The 19,285-nt window shown below is 29.5% G+C and overlaps 1 protein-coding gene across 1 annotated transcript; it reads right to left on the bottom strand.

The window, feature by feature from the left end:
* Window positions 1–7,046: 7,046 nt before the first annotated feature.
* LOC125835640 (amino acid permease 3-like) lies at window positions 7,047–9,900 on the bottom strand. Its single transcript, XM_049514751.1, has 6 exons — window positions 9,795–9,900; window positions 9,491–9,724; window positions 8,376–8,469; window positions 8,051–8,265; window positions 7,819–7,958; window positions 7,047–7,741 (listed from the first exon to the last, which is right to left on the bottom strand). Exons 1-6 carry the CDS (start codon window positions 9,898–9,900, stop codon window positions 7,091–7,093), a joined length of 1,440 nt encoding a protein of 479 aa, XP_049370708.1. The 3' UTR covers window positions 7,047–7,090.
* Between the last annotated feature and the right edge of the window lie 9,385 nt (window positions 9,901–19,285).

Raw genomic sequence — 19,285 nt, 5'->3', positions numbered from 1 at the left:
AACTTTTGTTGGAGGCATTCCTCTCTTTGTTATGGTCCTCCTTGTGTTGCCTCCTTGGTGACGTTAGCTTGGGTGTTGACAAAGTTGATTTCCTTCATTGCATCCTTTGCTCTAATACCACATTGTCACTTCCTTAGTCTTAAACTAAGTGCACGTGTGCCACTTGACAACTTGCTCACAATCTTGCTATGTCAAGTCAGCCTAGATTACTAGGCTAAAGATCATTAACGGAATGTTAGGTAAGAAAGATAGGAGAAATTTGCTAAAGGAAGCTTTTGTATTAGATTTTGCTTGATGATATACAAATGAATGACCCCCTATTTATATTAATGCTACTGCATAAATAATAATTATTGTACAAGTCCATCATAGTTACAAGGTAAGGGCTTTCTTTAGAATTCTCAACAAAGCTAGAAAGTTTCAAGGCCTTTTCTAGCAAATCCATAGAGTTAAAAGGTCCTCCAAGGAAAATATCCACATTTCTCTAGAAACTTCCACAAGTGCTAGCCTTCTTCTTATGTAAGCATCCAAATGGCAAAAATGTGTGCCAAGTGGCACCTAGGTGGCATGATGATATGGATGGTCATCACATTACATCCCAAAATTTCAGCAAACTCCTCAATGATATTATCCATATTAACATAAAAGATGCAACTCTTATTCCAGTTTACTTTAAGTCTTGAGACTGCTTCAAAGGCTAACAAGATAATTCTCAGGTGTTTGGCATCTTGGTTTCTCAAGTATTTTATGGGTAACCAATTACACATATCTTGTCCTTTTCTCTGTTTGCCTTTTATTTTCACCTCAACAATTCAGATATTAAATCAACATTAAGCAAAAATCTGAATCTTCCAAGCCGAAAGACAAATAACAATAACAAAGTACAGCGCCTTCACTTTTTTTTTTTTTTAACAAAGGTAACAGGAAGTACAACGCCTTCACTTATCAGAGTAAAAGCATGTCAAGATCAATTGTTGACTAAACAGATAGAGAAAAGAAAATATGGTTAAAGTTCAGCAAAACAACCAGGGAATCTAGCACCATGTTATTGCCTGTTTCATTGACAGGCACATTTGCTTCCTTCTACACTTCCTCACCACATAAAAGCAATGGAAAAGCCCACATCGGTTTCTATTTTCCATTTGGGAAAAGAAAAAGTCCTTCTCGTATAAACATTTGGATTGGAAATGAAAAGGTATAATCTTTCATGTCTCTTCCACAAAAAGATTAATCCTTAATTCATTGCCTCCAATACACCAGGTCTTTTTATTCTAAAAGAAATTAAATAGAAGTCTGACTATCTACTAGCTTATAAGTTAATTAGGTTCTCTATAATCAGTTATTCTGAGTTTTGCCAAGTGTTTCTACTATTGGATTGGGTTTAGGTAATGCTGGCAAATGAGCGGATTCAGATCAAATATGGGCGAGTTGAAAATGGGTTAGAAAAGACGGATAAAATATTCGACCCCCATATTTACTATGGATAAAAAAAAGGGTAGAGTGACTGAAACATGTGTATTTATATGGTTCTTTTATGCTCAGAAAAAGAAAACATATATGATCCTTTCTTTAGTTTGCAAACCGAATTAGCTGTCCGTTTACCACTGCTTGAGCAGTACCAGCAGAAATCCAAAGAAAAAAAAGTACCACGAAAAAGAAGAAGAAATTCAAAAACAAACGTAAAACCTACAAAAAAGCAACAGGCTAAATATAACCAAGAGAAACAACGCTAGAGGAGAAAAGATGAAACTGAATGATGAAAATGACTACACAGAGATTGTTTCTGGGTATAAGTAACTTTTCACAGTTTCACCTAAAAAATCATTTCCAGCGTCTCAAGAAGTGAATAGGTGAAAGAACCCATCGGGCTAACCAATTGGTTTGGGCCTGGGACTTCCATGTTGGAGGTCTCAAGTTCCAAACCCCTTGCCAATGAAAGCAAGGGGTTTGCCTTCTGGGTCGAGTTCATCGCACTGGGCTTGCCTAGTGCAGGTTACCTCTCTGGTGTGGTTTGCGAGCTATTGCATAGGAGCGGGGTTTTTACCCTGTGCGCAACGCGCACCAAAAGGATTGCGGCTGCGGGTTTCCCTTGTCATAAAAAAAAAAGTGAAAAGGTGAAAACTTGATCCATTTTGACCCATCAAGTACCCCTTTCTTACCACAAATAATATGGATACAATCCATATTTGATCCATCCTAAATAATCAATTATCCAACCTGTTTTTAATTGTGCAATAGGCTTGCATTTTTATCCATTTTTGGGCGGACTAGTTACGACTTACCAGCCTCCCTTGAAATAAGTATATTTATATGCAAGTTTTATCAGTTAATCAAACCAGAACAGAAAATTTTCAATTAATCAAGTAATAATAATGTGGTTCTTATCTCACTAAGTTGTACTCTCAATTTCAATTTGTTTATCTTACTTTCCTTTCAATCCGCTTCAAAAATACTATAAAATCATAAGATTAATAAGTTTAAAGAGACATTTGGTACATTCTATATTTCTTTAGTTTAAGACCACAAGATTCATTTTTTTTCTTTTACTTTCTTAAACTCCGTGCTAAATCAAAATCAGACAATCAAATTGAAACGGACGGATAATATAAAACCAATGGTAGAGTACAATGATGTAGATCAGAAAAGAATCACAACTGATGAGAACATTGAGAATCCAAAAGACAGAATTTAGCAAAGAAGTTGAAAGCTTTTGAATGCAGCCTCTGTCTAATTCAACTAGCCTACATAAAGTAAACAAACAAGTAACAAGGGGGTCTTTAAAATCAATTAATCTCGACATCTTCAGATTTTCAACCGCAAAAAATGAAACAAAAAAAAAACTATTGCTTTGGATAGCCAGAACAGCTGTTCAATAACTTTTCTATGAATTTCATCCCAATAACTAAAATTGTATCGTTTTTAGAATGAAAAACTTACAATTTGATGTCAATGGAAAAAGGAGAACAACTAGTTCACTGCTGATGCCCTAGCTGCAGACATTTGAAATTGGTATTCCCAAAATCAAACTGAGGTCTTGGGTTCAATTATGCCATTACATGGTAGGCCTTAGGGCTCCAAATGCCTACTTATAAAATATAAAATATATTTAAAAGATTTATTGAAAATAAGCAATTGATTTTAAATAAAATATAATGTTTTTTTTTTAACAATTTCAATAAAGAAAACTGAAATTCAGGCCCTTTTTTGGATGGGGAATTTTTGCCTATAGTCACACTAAAATAACTTAATTATGCCTCCTAGTTATAGTTTGTTAATTACAATTCGTAGCAACGTGTTAGAGGGAGGAGAGAGGCGAGCGAGAGAGTGGAGAGAGGCGAATTCTATATATATATTTGTAGAATTATATATGTATATCTGTCAAATAGTTGTATATATGTAACTGATATACATATTTATTTGTGTATCTGGTGAGCGAGATTGGGAGAGGGAGGAGAGGGGTGAGTAAGAGAGGGCAGAGAGTGGAGAGAGACAAATTGTATATGTATATCTGTCAGATAATTGTGTATATGTAACTGGTATACATATGTATTTGTAAATCTGTCAAGCAAGATTGGGAGAGGCGAGCGAGATTGGGAGAGGGAGGAGAGAAGCAGGTGAGAGAGGATAGAGAGTGGAGAAAGGCTAATTGTATTTGTATATGTGTCATATAATTGTATATGTATTTGTATAATTTGTATTTGTATATGTATAAAAGAGGAGAGAGGAGAGAAATGACGCTATTACAACTAAAATTAAGTTGTGAGCTGTAATTAATTCAAACTATACTTATGTTAGCTAATTAACTTTATGTTTGCTTATCCGCGTAATTTTTCCTTTTTGTAACTGTAAATGAAATAAGTGTGAACTTACAACTCGTTCACAGAGGCGAACAATCTCATCGAAGGTTAAGCTAATTTGTAAGGGGTCGTTTGATAGGGAGTATTAGAAAAAATAATCCATGTATTATATAATAAGTATAACATTTATTTTTACTTGTACTTTTTACCACATAGTTTAATAAACGCAAATAGATTTTAATTTATATAATAAGTACAACATATATTTACTTGTATCATTATAACATAGTTGACTCATCAAAGCCAAATAGAAAATTCATTTATTATCACTAGTATATATAAATGGAAGTGCAAGAGAAGTATATATTTAAAAAGATAATAATTACCTATAACTTTCAAGAATAAAGATGAAGCAAACTTTATTAACATTTTTTCTTGTGGTCGTTTTTCTTATTCTCACATCAGGTATAAATTTTTTTAAGTTCATTTATATTTCAACTAATCATATTTGTTAAGTTCATCCAAATGGGTTGTAGGATATAGAATTGATTTATTTACATGGCATTCGGCATGTTATATGAACTAATTTTTGTGATTGAGTTATTTCAATTCCAAAAAAAATGTTGATTTAAAGGCCGTATTAACAATTGAAATTTAGGATATCCAATAGGCGAAATTGAATTGTAGGCGAGTTAAAATTGATTGATTTATATTGATTCGTTCAAAAATTACTTGAATTGAAATGAGTCGGACTGAAAAATAGGTTATAGTCAATCAATCCAATTCTTACAAAATTTTACTTAGAAAAATATTTTGATAAAATTATGTGTTAGTTTGCGCTACATATCAATGCAATTTTTAGATGATTAAATTGAACTGATCAAAATGGATTCAATCAATAAATAAACTTAAATTGGACGTATTAATTATTAAATCAAATAAAAATAATTATTTGGCATTATTTATATAGTTACTTATTTATTTAAAAACTTATAATATTTATAATGATTGATATTTTTTTATGCAGAAAATGGAGTGCCTTGTGTTGAAGGTATTTTTACAGGAATATGTGAAAAATTTATTCTTGGAGTTCTTTGTCCACCAGAAGAAGATTCAAAAATATGTTTGACTGCATGCACTCAAATAGCTAAAGGTCACAAACTCATCAATCATGCTTGTTTAGAAGGTGATGCACCTAAATGCTTTTGTCAGTGGCTATCAGATACATGTTAAAAAAATTTGTTTTTTTTTAGTTGTCATAATTTCTTTATAAGAAATTAAGAATCAAATAATATGAATTTTGGCTTATATTTTAAGATGTATGTTTTCATTATATATGAAAAAATTGCAACTGATAATATCTTCCGTATAATTTTTAACTTTTTTTAAGTATTGAATTAATTCAATCTAATTTTACTTTAAAAATAAGTCAAATTGAATCTCGAGAAACGAAACATGACGATTGTTTTGGGAGGAAGGAAGTAGTTAGTTATAATTTTGTTTTTGATTTTACGAGAATTTTTATGGAAATCTTTTATTTGTGATAAATTGAAATTTTGTATTGCTATTTAATTTGTCAAGATAAAAAATTTAAGGCATGATGGCACCTACACGAACTCATCGATAGGTAAGTTAAACATGCATCCAACTAATTATACTTTTTATAGAATATTTAAAGAAGTGCAAAAGCAACAAATACATTCAAATCCTAGTGTTATCGATATAAAAGCATCTAACAAAATGCAAATGTTTCAAAAACTATAACTCTGTCTAAAATAATAAAGATAAAACGAGTCAGACATCACTTTAAACCCTAAGTAGCTCACTCAAGTCTCGAATAAGTATTGTCATGGTTTGATAATCATTAAGGTTCGATAATGCTAGAATCTGCATAAAAAAATGCAACAAACATATTATGAATACAAAATCACTAGAACTCATTAGGCACCGTTGATCGATCGAGCTTAAATAGTAACTACATCGCTTAAAGAATGTCAATTAATAACCCTACAAGTTTCAACAGTTCAATCAATATAATACAAAGAATGGATGTAAGAAACTTAACCCTGCAAAAATTCCTCAATTTGTTCTCCAAGGATAAGGTGGAATGAGATCCTCCGGTTTAGCTCCTTTAGTTAAGACGCCCAACAATTCCGCGAGAGGTCTTGTGGTGCATCCATCTAGAACAATCCTCAAAACGATCTTAGGAAGATAATATTGTTCACCTACTTCCCTTGTTTCTGCTCCTCTCTAAGGCTCAGAATTTTCATTAAGGAGTGTCAATGATTGTAGTAAAAATATAATTATGAGGTTGGTAAGGCTTGAACACACGATCCCAAAAAAATTTCACAATCCCTTAACAACTAAACTAAACCTTCAACTTATGTAAGAGGTGTCAATACTTGTATATATATTGATTAAACCAAAATTTTGACCTCTATATACAATGTAATTTTTCGACAAAGGGGTGTTGCTTGACGCCCCTTGGCCGATGAGTCCGCCCCTGCGTTAATCTATACTACTAATATACTAAGAAGAGAAACTTTGAAAAAAAATCGCAAGAAAGAGTAGAAAATTAAAGAGTATCTCAAAAACTCAAAATCAATAAATAGAAAAGTATCTGAAATGATCAGTAATAGTATTGAAAAAATTGAGCCCACTGAATACATAATATTTTTCGAAGGAAATTATCCCCCGTAAATACCCGAGGCTAATGAAATATATCATTCCAAAATAGAATGATTTTACTCACTGTTCTATCCGTACCTAAAATTACGATGTCAGCAAATCACTCAACGATAGTAAAAAATACGGGAATCTTTGTGTAAAACAAGGTTTTATGATCTTAACATACTTTGGTAACCAAATTCTACACCTATATACACCTTATTATATATGCCTTACTGTTTTCTACCACTAGTAATTAATCTTTGCAAACTAAAAAGGGACAGAAAGAAAAACACAGTTGAATATGGCACTAATTCTATATTACACTTTTAAAGATATTAGATTGTTCAAAATCAATAACATGATTCAGATTTTCAATGTTTGGTGCTTGTCAATTCACTTTGATCTATACTTTTTCTTAATCATACTGACATGACATGAGAAGAATTGCAACTTATATACGTATTAAGTTGATCTAATCCAATTAAGCGTCAAATATTACTCAAATCGACTTTAAGGAAGCGAAAATGGAGATATAATTGGCTACATTTTTTTCATTAGAACATATTATGAACATCAACAACAATTGAAGCCTCTTTTCCTAATATAAAAACTAATTATTATTACTAAGTAAATTTGAAAGGCTTGTAAACTTTAAGATCAGATACAACACCAGCAAAAGAACCAGCAGCTGCAGCAATTGAGACAATAAGGCAAGTAACACTCAGAATTTGAAGACCAACCCATTTTCTACTCCATTTTGGTATCTTCTTTTGTGCAATGTACATTTCCACTGGATAATAAACAGTCAAAGGCCAAAATCCAAATGCTCCAAGTATTCCAACGATGTCGCTGAAGAATGGCAACATCATAGAGATGATAGTGGAGATGATAACGAAGATCGTCCTCCAAACTAGCCTGAATAGGTTGAGGTTGTACGATTTATAGCCCGGGATTGGGACACTAATATTCTTGGTGATGAATTTACTGTTAGGGTACCATTCTGCTGCTGTTTTTTCAATGAAAGCGAAAAGGGGTTGGCAGTAAACCTGGTATGCACCTACAAGATGAACGACGATGGCTATGTTGGCTATATCGAGTAGCCAATGAGGGTCGTAGAATCCAAAACCAGTTAGTAAATTGTCAGGAGCATGGTCTCCAAATGCTGCATAGCCAAAACAGCCACAGAGCATGTAGAAAACTGTTGTTACTGATACACTAATTAGAGTTGCATTTTTCATTGTCTTGGCTTCTGAAGGTGGGGATTTGATTGTATCCTGTATAATATAGGAAATTACTACGACATCAAGTTAATACGCGATGGATAAATGAAAAAAATGTTCCGTATCGTTACCTGAATCTCGATAAGGATGAGGGAGTAAGAATAGGCAAAAGCAATAGCTCCAAGTGCTTGAAAAGTTCTCCAAACTTTTTGCATTTCAGTCACAGTTCCAATGCTAACTCCAGTTAAACTTCCTCCAATTTTTCGAGTTTCTTCAAATCAAAACGGTACATAAAAGTTAAAACTTGCAATGTTTCTCGGACCCTCTAAAAATGTTGCAATAGTAGGCTAGAAGGTAACAAACCTGCTACTTGAGCAATGCCTAAACCTAAACCGATCGTCGAGTAAGTGAAAGACATTACAGCAGCAACAATTGAAAGCCACCAAATTTGATCAAAATCTGGTATTTGTGAGAAGATGATTTCTATTACTCCAAATATGATCATATATGGAGTACTTGGTTCTAAACAAGGTGCTTTATGACCATGTTTATGAAAACAATCTGACCTTTTAACAGCCCTGTTCCATTTTACACAAAAAGATTAAAAATTAGGGGTAAACCTAAACGCTCCGTAATAAAACGACTCCGCAACAGAGAAAGCAAATTCAAAAACTATATATACACTTACATCATGCTAATTGAAGAAGCAATTGTGTATCCAATAGCAACTCCAAACAGATTCACATACTGAATCCATCCACAAATCTTTACCTGTAAGCCACCTGAAAAAAAAAAACATTTTTCCCCCAAAAATAAGACGATTTCATCACTTCGTTAGCAAATCGTCTTCGTACAAGACGATTTGCTAACCTCTAACCTCGAGGTTCGATTCCCCACCTTGTAATCTCCTGCCATGTTTCCCCTTACCCTACCCCCAATTAAAAAAAAAAATACTCCTCCATTCTACAACAATATATGTCAATTTCATCACTTCGTTAGCAAATCGTCTCGTACAAAACGATTTGCTAACCTCGAGGTTCGATTACCCATCTTATAATCTCCTGTATCCCCTTACCCTACTCCCAATTAAAAAAAAAATCATTTGCTAACCTCGAGGTTCGATTCCCCACCTTATAATCTCCTGTTTCCCCTTACCCTACACCCAATTTTTTTAAAAAAAAAATATACTCCTCCATTCTACAACAATATATGTCAATTTCATCACTTCGTTAGTGAATCGTCTCGTACAAAACGAATTGCTAACTTAAAGGTTCGATTCCCATCTTATAATCTCTTGTTTCCCCTTACCCTACTCCCCCATTTTAAAAAAATCATTTGCTAACCTCGAGGTTCGATTCCCCATCTTGTAATCGCTTGTTTCCCCTTACCCTACACCCAATTAAAAAAAAAACATACTCCTCCATTCTACAACAATATATGTCAATTTCATCACATCGTTAGCAAATCGTCTCGTACAAAACGATTTGCTAACCTCGAGGTTCAATTCCCCACCTTATAATCTCTTGTTTCCCCTTACCCAACTCCCAATTTTTTTAAAAAAAAAACATTTGCTAACCTCGAGGTTTGATTCCCCACCTTATAATCTCTTGTTTCCCCTTACCCTACACCCAATTAAAATAAAAAACATACTCCTCCATTCTACAACAATATATGTCAATTTCATCACTTCGTTAGCAACTCGAGGTTCGATTCTCCACCTTGTAATCTCCGGCCCTGTTTCCTCTTAACCCTACCCCCAATTAAAAAAAGTAGTACTAGAATCAAAATTTGGATTTGACATACCGAGATTTGCTTGTACAGCATCCATGTAAGTATAATTTCTCTTGCCGGAAAGTGGGTCGCCGGAGCGGTAACAATCAGAAAGCAGAGAAGAGGTGTAATAAGTAACAAAAGAGAATAAAAGCATAACAATAGGACCAGCAATCCAACCAAGTTGAGCTACAGCCCAAGCCAAAGATAAAACTCCTGAACCAATCACCGCAGTTATGATATGAGCACTTGCAGTCCAAACACTTCCTGTAAAATTTACAACGAAATTCAACAACAGAATTTGGGTTCGAAAAAAAAATGAAGAAAAATTAATTACCAGTTCTTTTGATACGTCCATCGTCGTCAAAACGCTTGGATTCAGTTACATTGACAGAAACATCAAAAACTTGATGTTTTGATGCAAAATTGGTAGAATCTCCCATTTTTTGCAGAAAAAATATGAGTTTTTTCTTCTTCTTTGTACAGTTTATTAAAGAAAAAATTCAATAAATGCTTAGTTAGGCAGATTGCAGAGAGGAAGAAGCAATAACTCTGTTTTCTGAGTTAAAATGGACTACACTACAACTCAATTTTAACTCACATTGAACTCAACAGAGTGAAATAAATAAACAGAGTATATAAATACTCCAATATTTTCTCAGACTTTAATACGAACCAAAAAAAGGTCTAACTCTGGCTTCATAAAAACACTTTATATGTGTGTGTATTTATATTAAGTCTTAGGGTTTGGTGGACCGTTATATTTGTACAAATTTGTATTATGAACCCTTCTATTTAATATTTTACCAACGGAACTCTTAAATTCAATAAAATACAATATATCAAATCCCTCTGACCATTGACCATATAATATATTCAGATTTCGAGGGTTAAATAAAAAAAAGAATTAATTGTGATTTATTTTTATGTCTTTTAAATTGTTAAATATTGTAACTTTTAATATACTTTTTATGTAGTTTCTAAATATGTAAATTTATTTTTTTAAAATCTTAAAAATTATTTGTTGAATGTAAAGTCAAAATAAAAAAGTTTGACTCTGAAAAATCAAATTATATAAATTAGGATAGAGAGAGTACTAATTTTTTTATTATAGAGATATTACTTGATCAAACAAGCTTATATAACTATTTATTAAATATGGCAAAAGGTTTAAGTAAATTATCAAACTTATAAAATGGTACGAAACTAATTACAAAACAAAAATTATTGTGATATGTAACGAATTTTAGAAAACTCTAATTATATTTGAAAATTATTCAAACCATTGTTTGAATATAGTAAACGAAGGTTGACGATTCCCAAAATAGCAATTGGACCCATTAAAGTTGACTCGATAGGCCAAGATGTGACTTTTTTTTCTACTAATATAATTTTTGTAATCATAAAGTCATGTTTGATTAAATTATTCTCATGTCTTTATCAAGTGTGAAATTAATGTAATTACACATGTCTTCATGGAATAGCAAGAGTGGAATTTTCTTAAAATAAAAAAATATACATAGATGCGAATTTATAAGTATTCTCCTAAAGAGATATCTTGAAATCTTTTCTTGAAAAAATTAAGTGATATATAGATTTCTACCTATAATATTGATCAATAAAACTAAAATTTTATTTCTTTATATTTTATTTATGATTACTATTTATTTTTATCATATTAAAATTTGTTGCAAACAAAATGTTCTTGATTTTTTAAAAATAATTAATATTTTGCAACAAAATCTTTTGATTGAAAACGACAGATAGTATTTTAAAAAGGATACAGAGGGCGTAGTAAAATAGCATAAATATTTAAGATTGAAATAAGAAAATACCAACAACAAAATGAAGGCAAGGTCTAGCTCACAAATTATATTAAAAAGGTAAATCACATTAGACAAGCTCTGTAGAATGAGCTCAACCGAGGAAACATGCGGGAGGTTTCGAATTTTACAATATTTAATTTGAGAGATCACTTACTCAATCAACTCAATAACTTTTGGAGGTAAGGTGAAAAAACTTACCTATTCTTAATTTTCTTCTTAATATTTTTTTCATCTTAGTTTTGTTGTCTTTTGACTTATTTATTTTTGGTGGGGGACAGGAGGGAGAGGTGAAGGACAGTTGAGTGTTGAACATCTTGTGTATTTATTGTGGATATATGATTTAATGTACTTTGAAAGTATGAGAACACACTACTCTTATACTCCTTTTCTCCGTTCACTTTTAATTGTCATGTTGCGCTTTTCGAAAGTCAATTTGATTAATTTTCAAAGTGAAACTAGATTACATTAATTCGATATTTTTAACAAACAATTTAGCTATGCAAAAACTATATGAAAAGTACTATAAATTGCAATTTTTTGCATATCAATATGATGAAAAATATATCGTAAAATATTAGTCAAAGTACTTATCATTTGACTCTAAAAAGGAAAATCATGACAATTAAAGATAGACGGAGATTGTATATGACTTCATTTGAGTTATTGCAATTTTTGGATTTTGGGAGAATACATCTCCTTCTTCATTGCTTTCTTTTTAAGCTATATATATTTATTTATTTTTTGTCTTGGACTTGATTTTATTGTTCAAGTCTCAAATATTTAGGGTTTGTTTGGTCATACGATAAGAAACTATAATTTCAAATTATGATATGAATGAGATGAAGTTGAAGTTTTGTTTGAACATACTATTTGAACTTTTTAGGTTGTATGTTTTCTCATAAACATAAAAACTCCATAAGTTGTAAAACTATTAAAATTGTCTCAATTATTTATACAATCTAACCAAATAATCAAAAGTTTATAAAATCACATTATACATCATCACAAAACTATTCTAAAAAATACAACATTTATTGATCAAACTTAATTCAATAAAAAAAATTAAAATTGAACATAAGTTGTAGTGTTCAAGTTGTTAGTAGCTAAGGAAATTATTTTTGCAATTAATGTCACATCGATTAATCTTGTCCACTCAATATAATGATTTATTTTTATTATTGTTAAACATTAATTTGAATGAAGTAGTAATAAATTTGATAAAAAATAATGAATTTGGTGAATATAAATGGTAAATTAAAAATTGAAAGTAAAAATAATTTTATATTGGAGAGAATAATTGTTATATGAGATATAAACGGTTTTAAAAGTAATGATATGAATTATAATTTTATCTAGATATGAAACAAATGGCCAGTAGATATATAAACTTGTGAGTCAATTTTTGTATTTGAAAAAATGTAATATCATGATTTGAAGTTCTCAAATCATGATTTTTGGAGAATTTGAGATTTCATCTCATGATTTGATGAAATCAGCGTAAAATTGCATGTCCAAACACTTATTTTATTTCATAATTTCATATCATGAGATAAAATCGCATGCATGGTCAAACGCCTACTTAATGTTAGTATAATTTATAGACAACTTCCACACTAAATCGAATCATGCATGCAGCACAACACCTATACATGTTTTTCCGGTCTACTTATTACTCCATCTATTTCAATTTATGCCAATTTTTTGAATTTTGAGATTTTATAAAGTCTTTTTTTTTTTAATTGTAATTTTTTTATATGTGTTTTAAATATTCTGAATTATCAATTATTGTAACTTATAATACTTTTTATACGGTTTTCAAAATATGTAAATTTTATTTGTTAAAAAACATAAAGATTTCATATCTAAATTCACGGTCAAAATTAAACTATTTGACTATTAAAATTTGAATTATATCGTATAAACCGGGACAAAAAAGTAGTGATAACTAAGCCTATAATCTAGTCAAACTAACTTATAGGTATTTTTTACTTATGTACAAGTTTGGGAAATATTCACGTCAAAATAAGTCAAAAGTCATAAATTAATATCTTTGATTTGTGTCTTTTAATTAGCTTATATATAAACATGTTTGATTTGCCTAGATCCGGCTCCTCTCCATTTCTCTTCTCTCCATTTCCCCCAAATTCCTACTTAAATATATGACACTTGTCTTATTTAAATATTAATGATATAAATTTTTAAGTAAACAAGTGTATTAATCATGGTTAAAAGGATTTATATATTCACCATTTAAATCTATCTAATTTAGTTATAAAAAAAAACCATGTCATAATTTTAAGCACCACAACTTAAATTATTTTCGTTATCTATAGTTTCTCCATTCATAAAAGAAATATTTCTGCATAAACTAAATTTTGGCAATTCAAAATCAACATTTAAATAAATTATTTTTACGAAGAAAAAAAAGATTGTTAATCATAAAATAAAATTTCTAGTATTTAGATATTAAATTAAAAGTATTGAAAATTACTTTTCCATAAATTATCGAAGAAGAAAAAATATTTTTTTGCTAGACAAACTTTTTTCAAAAAATAGAAAGAAAAATGTATGTCGATATTAATCGTAACTCAAATTGTAAACTATAGAAGTAAATCCATTCGTTCTCAAAATTTTGGGAAACTGATATTTTCTTACCAAAGTTGGAAATTTTAAATATTAATATTTCTTATTTTAATCATGGTTGATTAATATACTTTTAAGAATACTAATTAAGCTAGACCTTTGATATTTAAGCAATATAGGTGTCACTCATCTAAATAAAAACTTAGGGAAAATGGAGAGAAGAGAAATGGAGAGGAGTCATTCTATTTCATCATTAATATTTTTATAGATTCTCAAAATACCATTCACAAAATCAAATTTCGAGATTTCTCTTTACCATATATCAATCGTTTTTTCCTTTTCTTTACAAAGATATTTTAATTTATATAATTTTTTGCTAAAACTATTAAGGGCATTTTAGGCGTTTAAACAAAAGAACAATTTATGAATGCATATTTACATAACACATTTTCTCCTTATTTTCAATTTCAACACTTGTATCCAAAGTCAAAACTTCAAACACATAACTGCTTATTTATATAAATAGATTTTAACATTTTAAACACTTAAAACTACTATTTATACTCAATTAATCCAAAACAAACACTAAATTTAAATTTTGAATCAAGTAAGTAGAGACCAATAGAAGATCATTGAATTTTGTATCTTACCTTCATTTGTAATTTTGTATATTTCCTTCGTTTGACTATGTTCCTATATTTGATGAAACATATGCAAATTTTGCACAAACACAAGAAGGAAAGAGTAATTGGTCATGGCAAAGCAACCATGTAGCAGTATAAATTTAACCAAGCTTTGTGGAATCCCTGTGAGTAATTCGATTGTAACATCTAGCATCAGATCATTATTGCAGCAACTTTGAGAAAATAACTAAATTACAGGAAAGTAACTGGGACGTGGTAAATTAACGATAGAAATGTATGTACTTGAAATTACTTTTTGATAGATAAGTAGTCAATAATATCAAATTAGAAGAATGAAGGACAAAAACATAGGTTGTTAATGCATACACCAGATACATTTGAAATATATAATGCTATAGTTATTCATAATATCTCAAAGAATGATATACATTAATGTATCATCCATAATAATGATCATTACAACTATTTGATACATCTTAATTATTACATTGGCTGTATGTATCATATTCACAGCACTAGCCTGATACAAGTTATAGAAATCAGTAATACTCTCACATTAGAGATACAAAATGTTTCTGATACATGTTGCTTCTTACTTTTTTTGTTGTATGTATCACATACAATTCATTACATTTATTTACTATTGTTTCATGCTTAACAGATTGATACACATTCTCTCATAACAATCCATGTCAGACCACAAAAAATTATGTAGAGATACCAGATACAAAATTAATTTTACACTATTAACAATTTATAACTAATGTATCATGAATATCATATCAATATTAGATAATCATCAAAATCAAAAACAATTATCACCATGATACATATGCTAATAATAATAATCTATCTATATATAATAGGAGGAGAAAAAACGTCACATGTCAGCACCACAAATTTTCAAATTTTTAAATAATAAATAATTAAATATTAAATAGGATGATGTAACTGATCTGTATTTAAGTGATTAAAAAAATTTAAAATATTGAAAAAAACTCCCTTTTTATAGGAAAGAAAATGAATAGTTCTTTATTTAACTACTCCCGTTATTTTTAATTCAAAGCATTGTGACAATAGTGGAAGAATGAAAAGTCGTGCAAAAGAAAAGCTTGCTGGCAGTTTTGCCAGTATTTTTTTATATATATATAAAAATAACTTTATCAAGATTTTCTTTTAATAAAATTTGAGTTTAAATTCAAATTCAAATCATGAGAATAGTAGTAGAAAAAATAATCCAAACGAAATGCTTCTTACAAATTTTTGCAGTTATGCCAACTTTTTTTCAAACAAAAAAAAAATGTCAGTTTTTCTTTTAATATAATTTGAATTTGAATGAGATTGAATTCTTATTAAAATATTAATCAGTTACCATTTTCAAATTTGAAACTTATAGAATAACTTCTCTCCTATTTCTCAATATTTGTAGATTTGAAACTAATATAATAACTTATCCCTTATTTCTCAGTATTGTCTTTCTATTATCTTTGATTGTGAAACAAGATTTTTTTTTACTTTCACATATCTCCCAATGTATGCAAATAGATATATACATTATATAAAATGAAAAGCAAATGCCTAAAGATCTAAGGAGATGAAGAACCAAGGAAATAAAAGAAAGACAAATTCATAAAGGAGAAACGAAAATCTCATAAATTCAATCGTCATTCTCATGAAGGTAAAGTTGATAATTTACTGGATTTAAATTAGGAATTTTGTACTTAAATTAGGCTTATAAAAATTTAATTGTAAAGAATTGTTGCAGTAATTAATACAATCAATCTATTATTGTGATGTGATCTAAAATTATCTTGGAGACTCTTAAAATAGGTTTTACTTCTTAATTTAGTTGATGAATGTCTAGAGAAAGTGAAGCTATTACAACAGATTGGGATGTGGTTTACTTTAATGTCTAAGTATTTCTTTTATCTAAATTTTGATTAAATTTACTTGATAAGAGTCACATTTGGGAATTGACATGAACGAAAAGAGCAAAAAGAATTCGCCACACTATAGTGACATGTTATGTTATCACTTATACTATGGTATATAGGTGAGTGTTTCTTACTTCTTTATATTTGATTGAGTGTTATCAAGAAGTAAGTAAAAAAATAAGTTATATATTAGATATTTTGTTAACAAAATTTAAATTAGAATTTGTATACCAAACATCGCAGCATACGGGCTCATCATACTTGTTTTGATAAAGTTTTGTGTTTTGATAGATCAAAGTAAAAAATTGTCAAAGCATGGATCTGTTTTGAATTCAAAACAGGGTTTTTAGGTGAGTGCTTCTTACTCTTATTCTTTAAATTTAATTGAATTATATCAAATGAAATTAAATTCAAAAATAGTATATTGTTATATTAATTAAGAATATAATATTATACTACAATTGTTGATCTTGTGCAGAATACATCGTGAAAATTGTTGCATATTAGTGTTAAAAGATTAGTTAATACGAAGCATGGACCTTGGAGAACCAACTTCAAATATAGATCTGCGGAGCCGTGCATAATAAACTTTGCCTCACATGTTCTCGATATATATTTTTCTCCTAAAATACTTCTTATGAATACTTATCAAAATTGGATTAAATATCGCCGCAAAAATGATATTATCTTTGTGAAAACTTATCTAAATTGAATTAAATACTTCTTAAGAACTTATCTAAATTGGACCAAATATCATCCTAAAAATGACATTACTTATCTAAATTGAATTAAAATTTGTTTCAAATAGTAAATTGTGAAAATTCAAAAAATATAATAGTTCATGAAAAGTTATCTAGTATATTTAATTTAATTTAAATTGAATTAAATTTCGTTTCAAATAGCAAATTGTGAGAATTCAAAATATATAATAATTCATTAAAATTTGTCTAATATATTTCATAAATTAACTCTTTATTGAGTTCTAATTAGATTTGGTCTAATCCATTAGATGTTTAATTCTTAAGTTTTATAAGTTTATTTATCAAAATTCTTATAACTGCATTTATAGTTTACTTTCATGTACAAACACTTTAATTTATTGTTTATTTGTTTATATTCACATGTTATATTAAATCAAGATGGTGATTTTATTGGGAAATAACGAGAGGTATGGATCAAATTAACTTAGAAAATTGGGAAATGAAGTTACAAGGATGATGACGATGATGGATGCAGTGTAGTTTTGTATCATTTTAAATAGTATAAGGATATTTTAGATCATTTTCTCTTAAAATAATTATTACCCTCTTACATTGCTCTTTATTTCAAAGTTATATTATATTTCAGTTGGTTTAATTTGTATCCCTAATTATATGAGAATTGCTTATGAAATTAATTCTTGAAAAATTCTAAGAATTATTTTTAAAAAATTAAATTTTATTGTACATAATATAAGATCTTACGATAGTTTTAAGTCAATTGGTTGCTTTTTTTCCTCTACTATTTTTATATTTTAAAATATCCGTGCAACGCGCGGACACAAATACTAGTGTATTATACAAGATTGGAAATAGAGATAAAAAAAACTCACATACCTTTTTCTATCAGATCTCTTTCCCAAAGCTATGTATTTTTTCACCAATATTCTCTATTGTATCAATACATAGAGGATACATTGTAAATTCAGTCTTTTTTTTTCACCTCCAAATACAGTTTTACACTCATGTCGTTCTTAATTTTCAATGGAACCTTCTACGATGTATCTGATTTTCAAGTTTTTCCTAATCTCATCGATCTCCAACTCGACTGAAATGGTGGCTTTGAGATTCATAAATGAAATCGATTGCCCAACAATAATTTCATCACTTTTATAACCTTCATAACTCACAAAAAAATCGCTTGTTCAAACAATTTTGTGTGATACATTGAATTCAAATTACTCGACGATTTCAAATTGACGATTCAAAATCGTGAATCGTTTGTCCAATCATCTACAATGGCATATTTGAGATTCAAGCTTTCGAATTGATGGAGAAGATGAAAATTTGATTTTTGAATTTTGTGAAGCTGTTACAGATTGAAATGGATTGATATCAATCAGTTCTGCGTGATTTGTGGAAAAGAAAAAATCAGTTCTGCATGATTTGTGGGGGGGGGGGGGGGGGGAATCAGTTTTACGTTAGTATTTCATATTAATCGCAATAGACAAGTTTTATAATGTATCACAATTAATGTATCCAGATGAGACTTATGTATCTGAATGACTAATATTTTAAGGGATTTTTTTAAAATAGAAAAGAGTAAGGATTTTTGTAAAATACAAAATTAATTTTACACTATTAACAATTTATAACTAATGTATCATGAATATCATAATCAATATCAGATAATCATCAAAATAAAAAACAATTATCACCATGATACATATGCTAATAATAATAATGTATTATACAAGATTAGAAATAGAGATAAAAAAAAATTGACATACCTTTTTCTATCAGATCTCTTTCCCAAATCTATGTATCTTTCCACCAATCTTCTCTATTGTATCAATACATAGAGGATACATTGCAAATTCAGGCACGTTTTTTCACCTCCAAATACAGTTTTACACCCATGTCGTTCTTAATTTTCAATGGAACCTTCTACCACGTATCTGATTTTCAAGTTTTTTCTAATCTCATCGATCTCCAACTCGACTGAAATGGTGGCTTTGAGATTCATAAATGAAATCGATTGCCAACAATAATTTCATCACTTTTGTAACCTTCATAACTCACAAAAAAAAAAATCGCTTGTCCAATCAGTTTTGCGTGATACATTGAATTCAAATTATTCGAC

Source organism: Solanum verrucosum, unplaced genomic scaffold (genome assembly GCF_900185275.1).
Source record: "Solanum verrucosum unplaced genomic scaffold, falcon-dt-bn FXZP01000128.1, whole genome shotgun sequence".
NCBI classification, from domain to species: Eukaryota; Viridiplantae; Streptophyta; class Magnoliopsida; order Solanales; family Solanaceae; genus Solanum; species Solanum verrucosum.
Note: the sequence above shows the minus strand (reverse complement) of the source record. Positions and strands in the feature narration are given on the sequence as shown.

Coding starts and splice junctions, on each gene's coding strand:
- LOC125835640 (XM_049514751.1), bottom strand. CDS start 9,900: ATGGGAGATTCTACCAATTTTGCATCAAAACATCAAGTTTTTGATGTT. Junction 8,266..8,375: donor GCTTCTTCAATTAGCATGAT/GTAAGTGTATAT, acceptor AAAATGGAACAG/GGCTGTTAAAAGGTCAGATT. Junction 7,959..8,050: donor AGGCATTGCTCAAGTAGCAG/GTTTGTTACCTT, acceptor TTTGATTTGAAG/AAACTCGAAAAATTGGAGGA.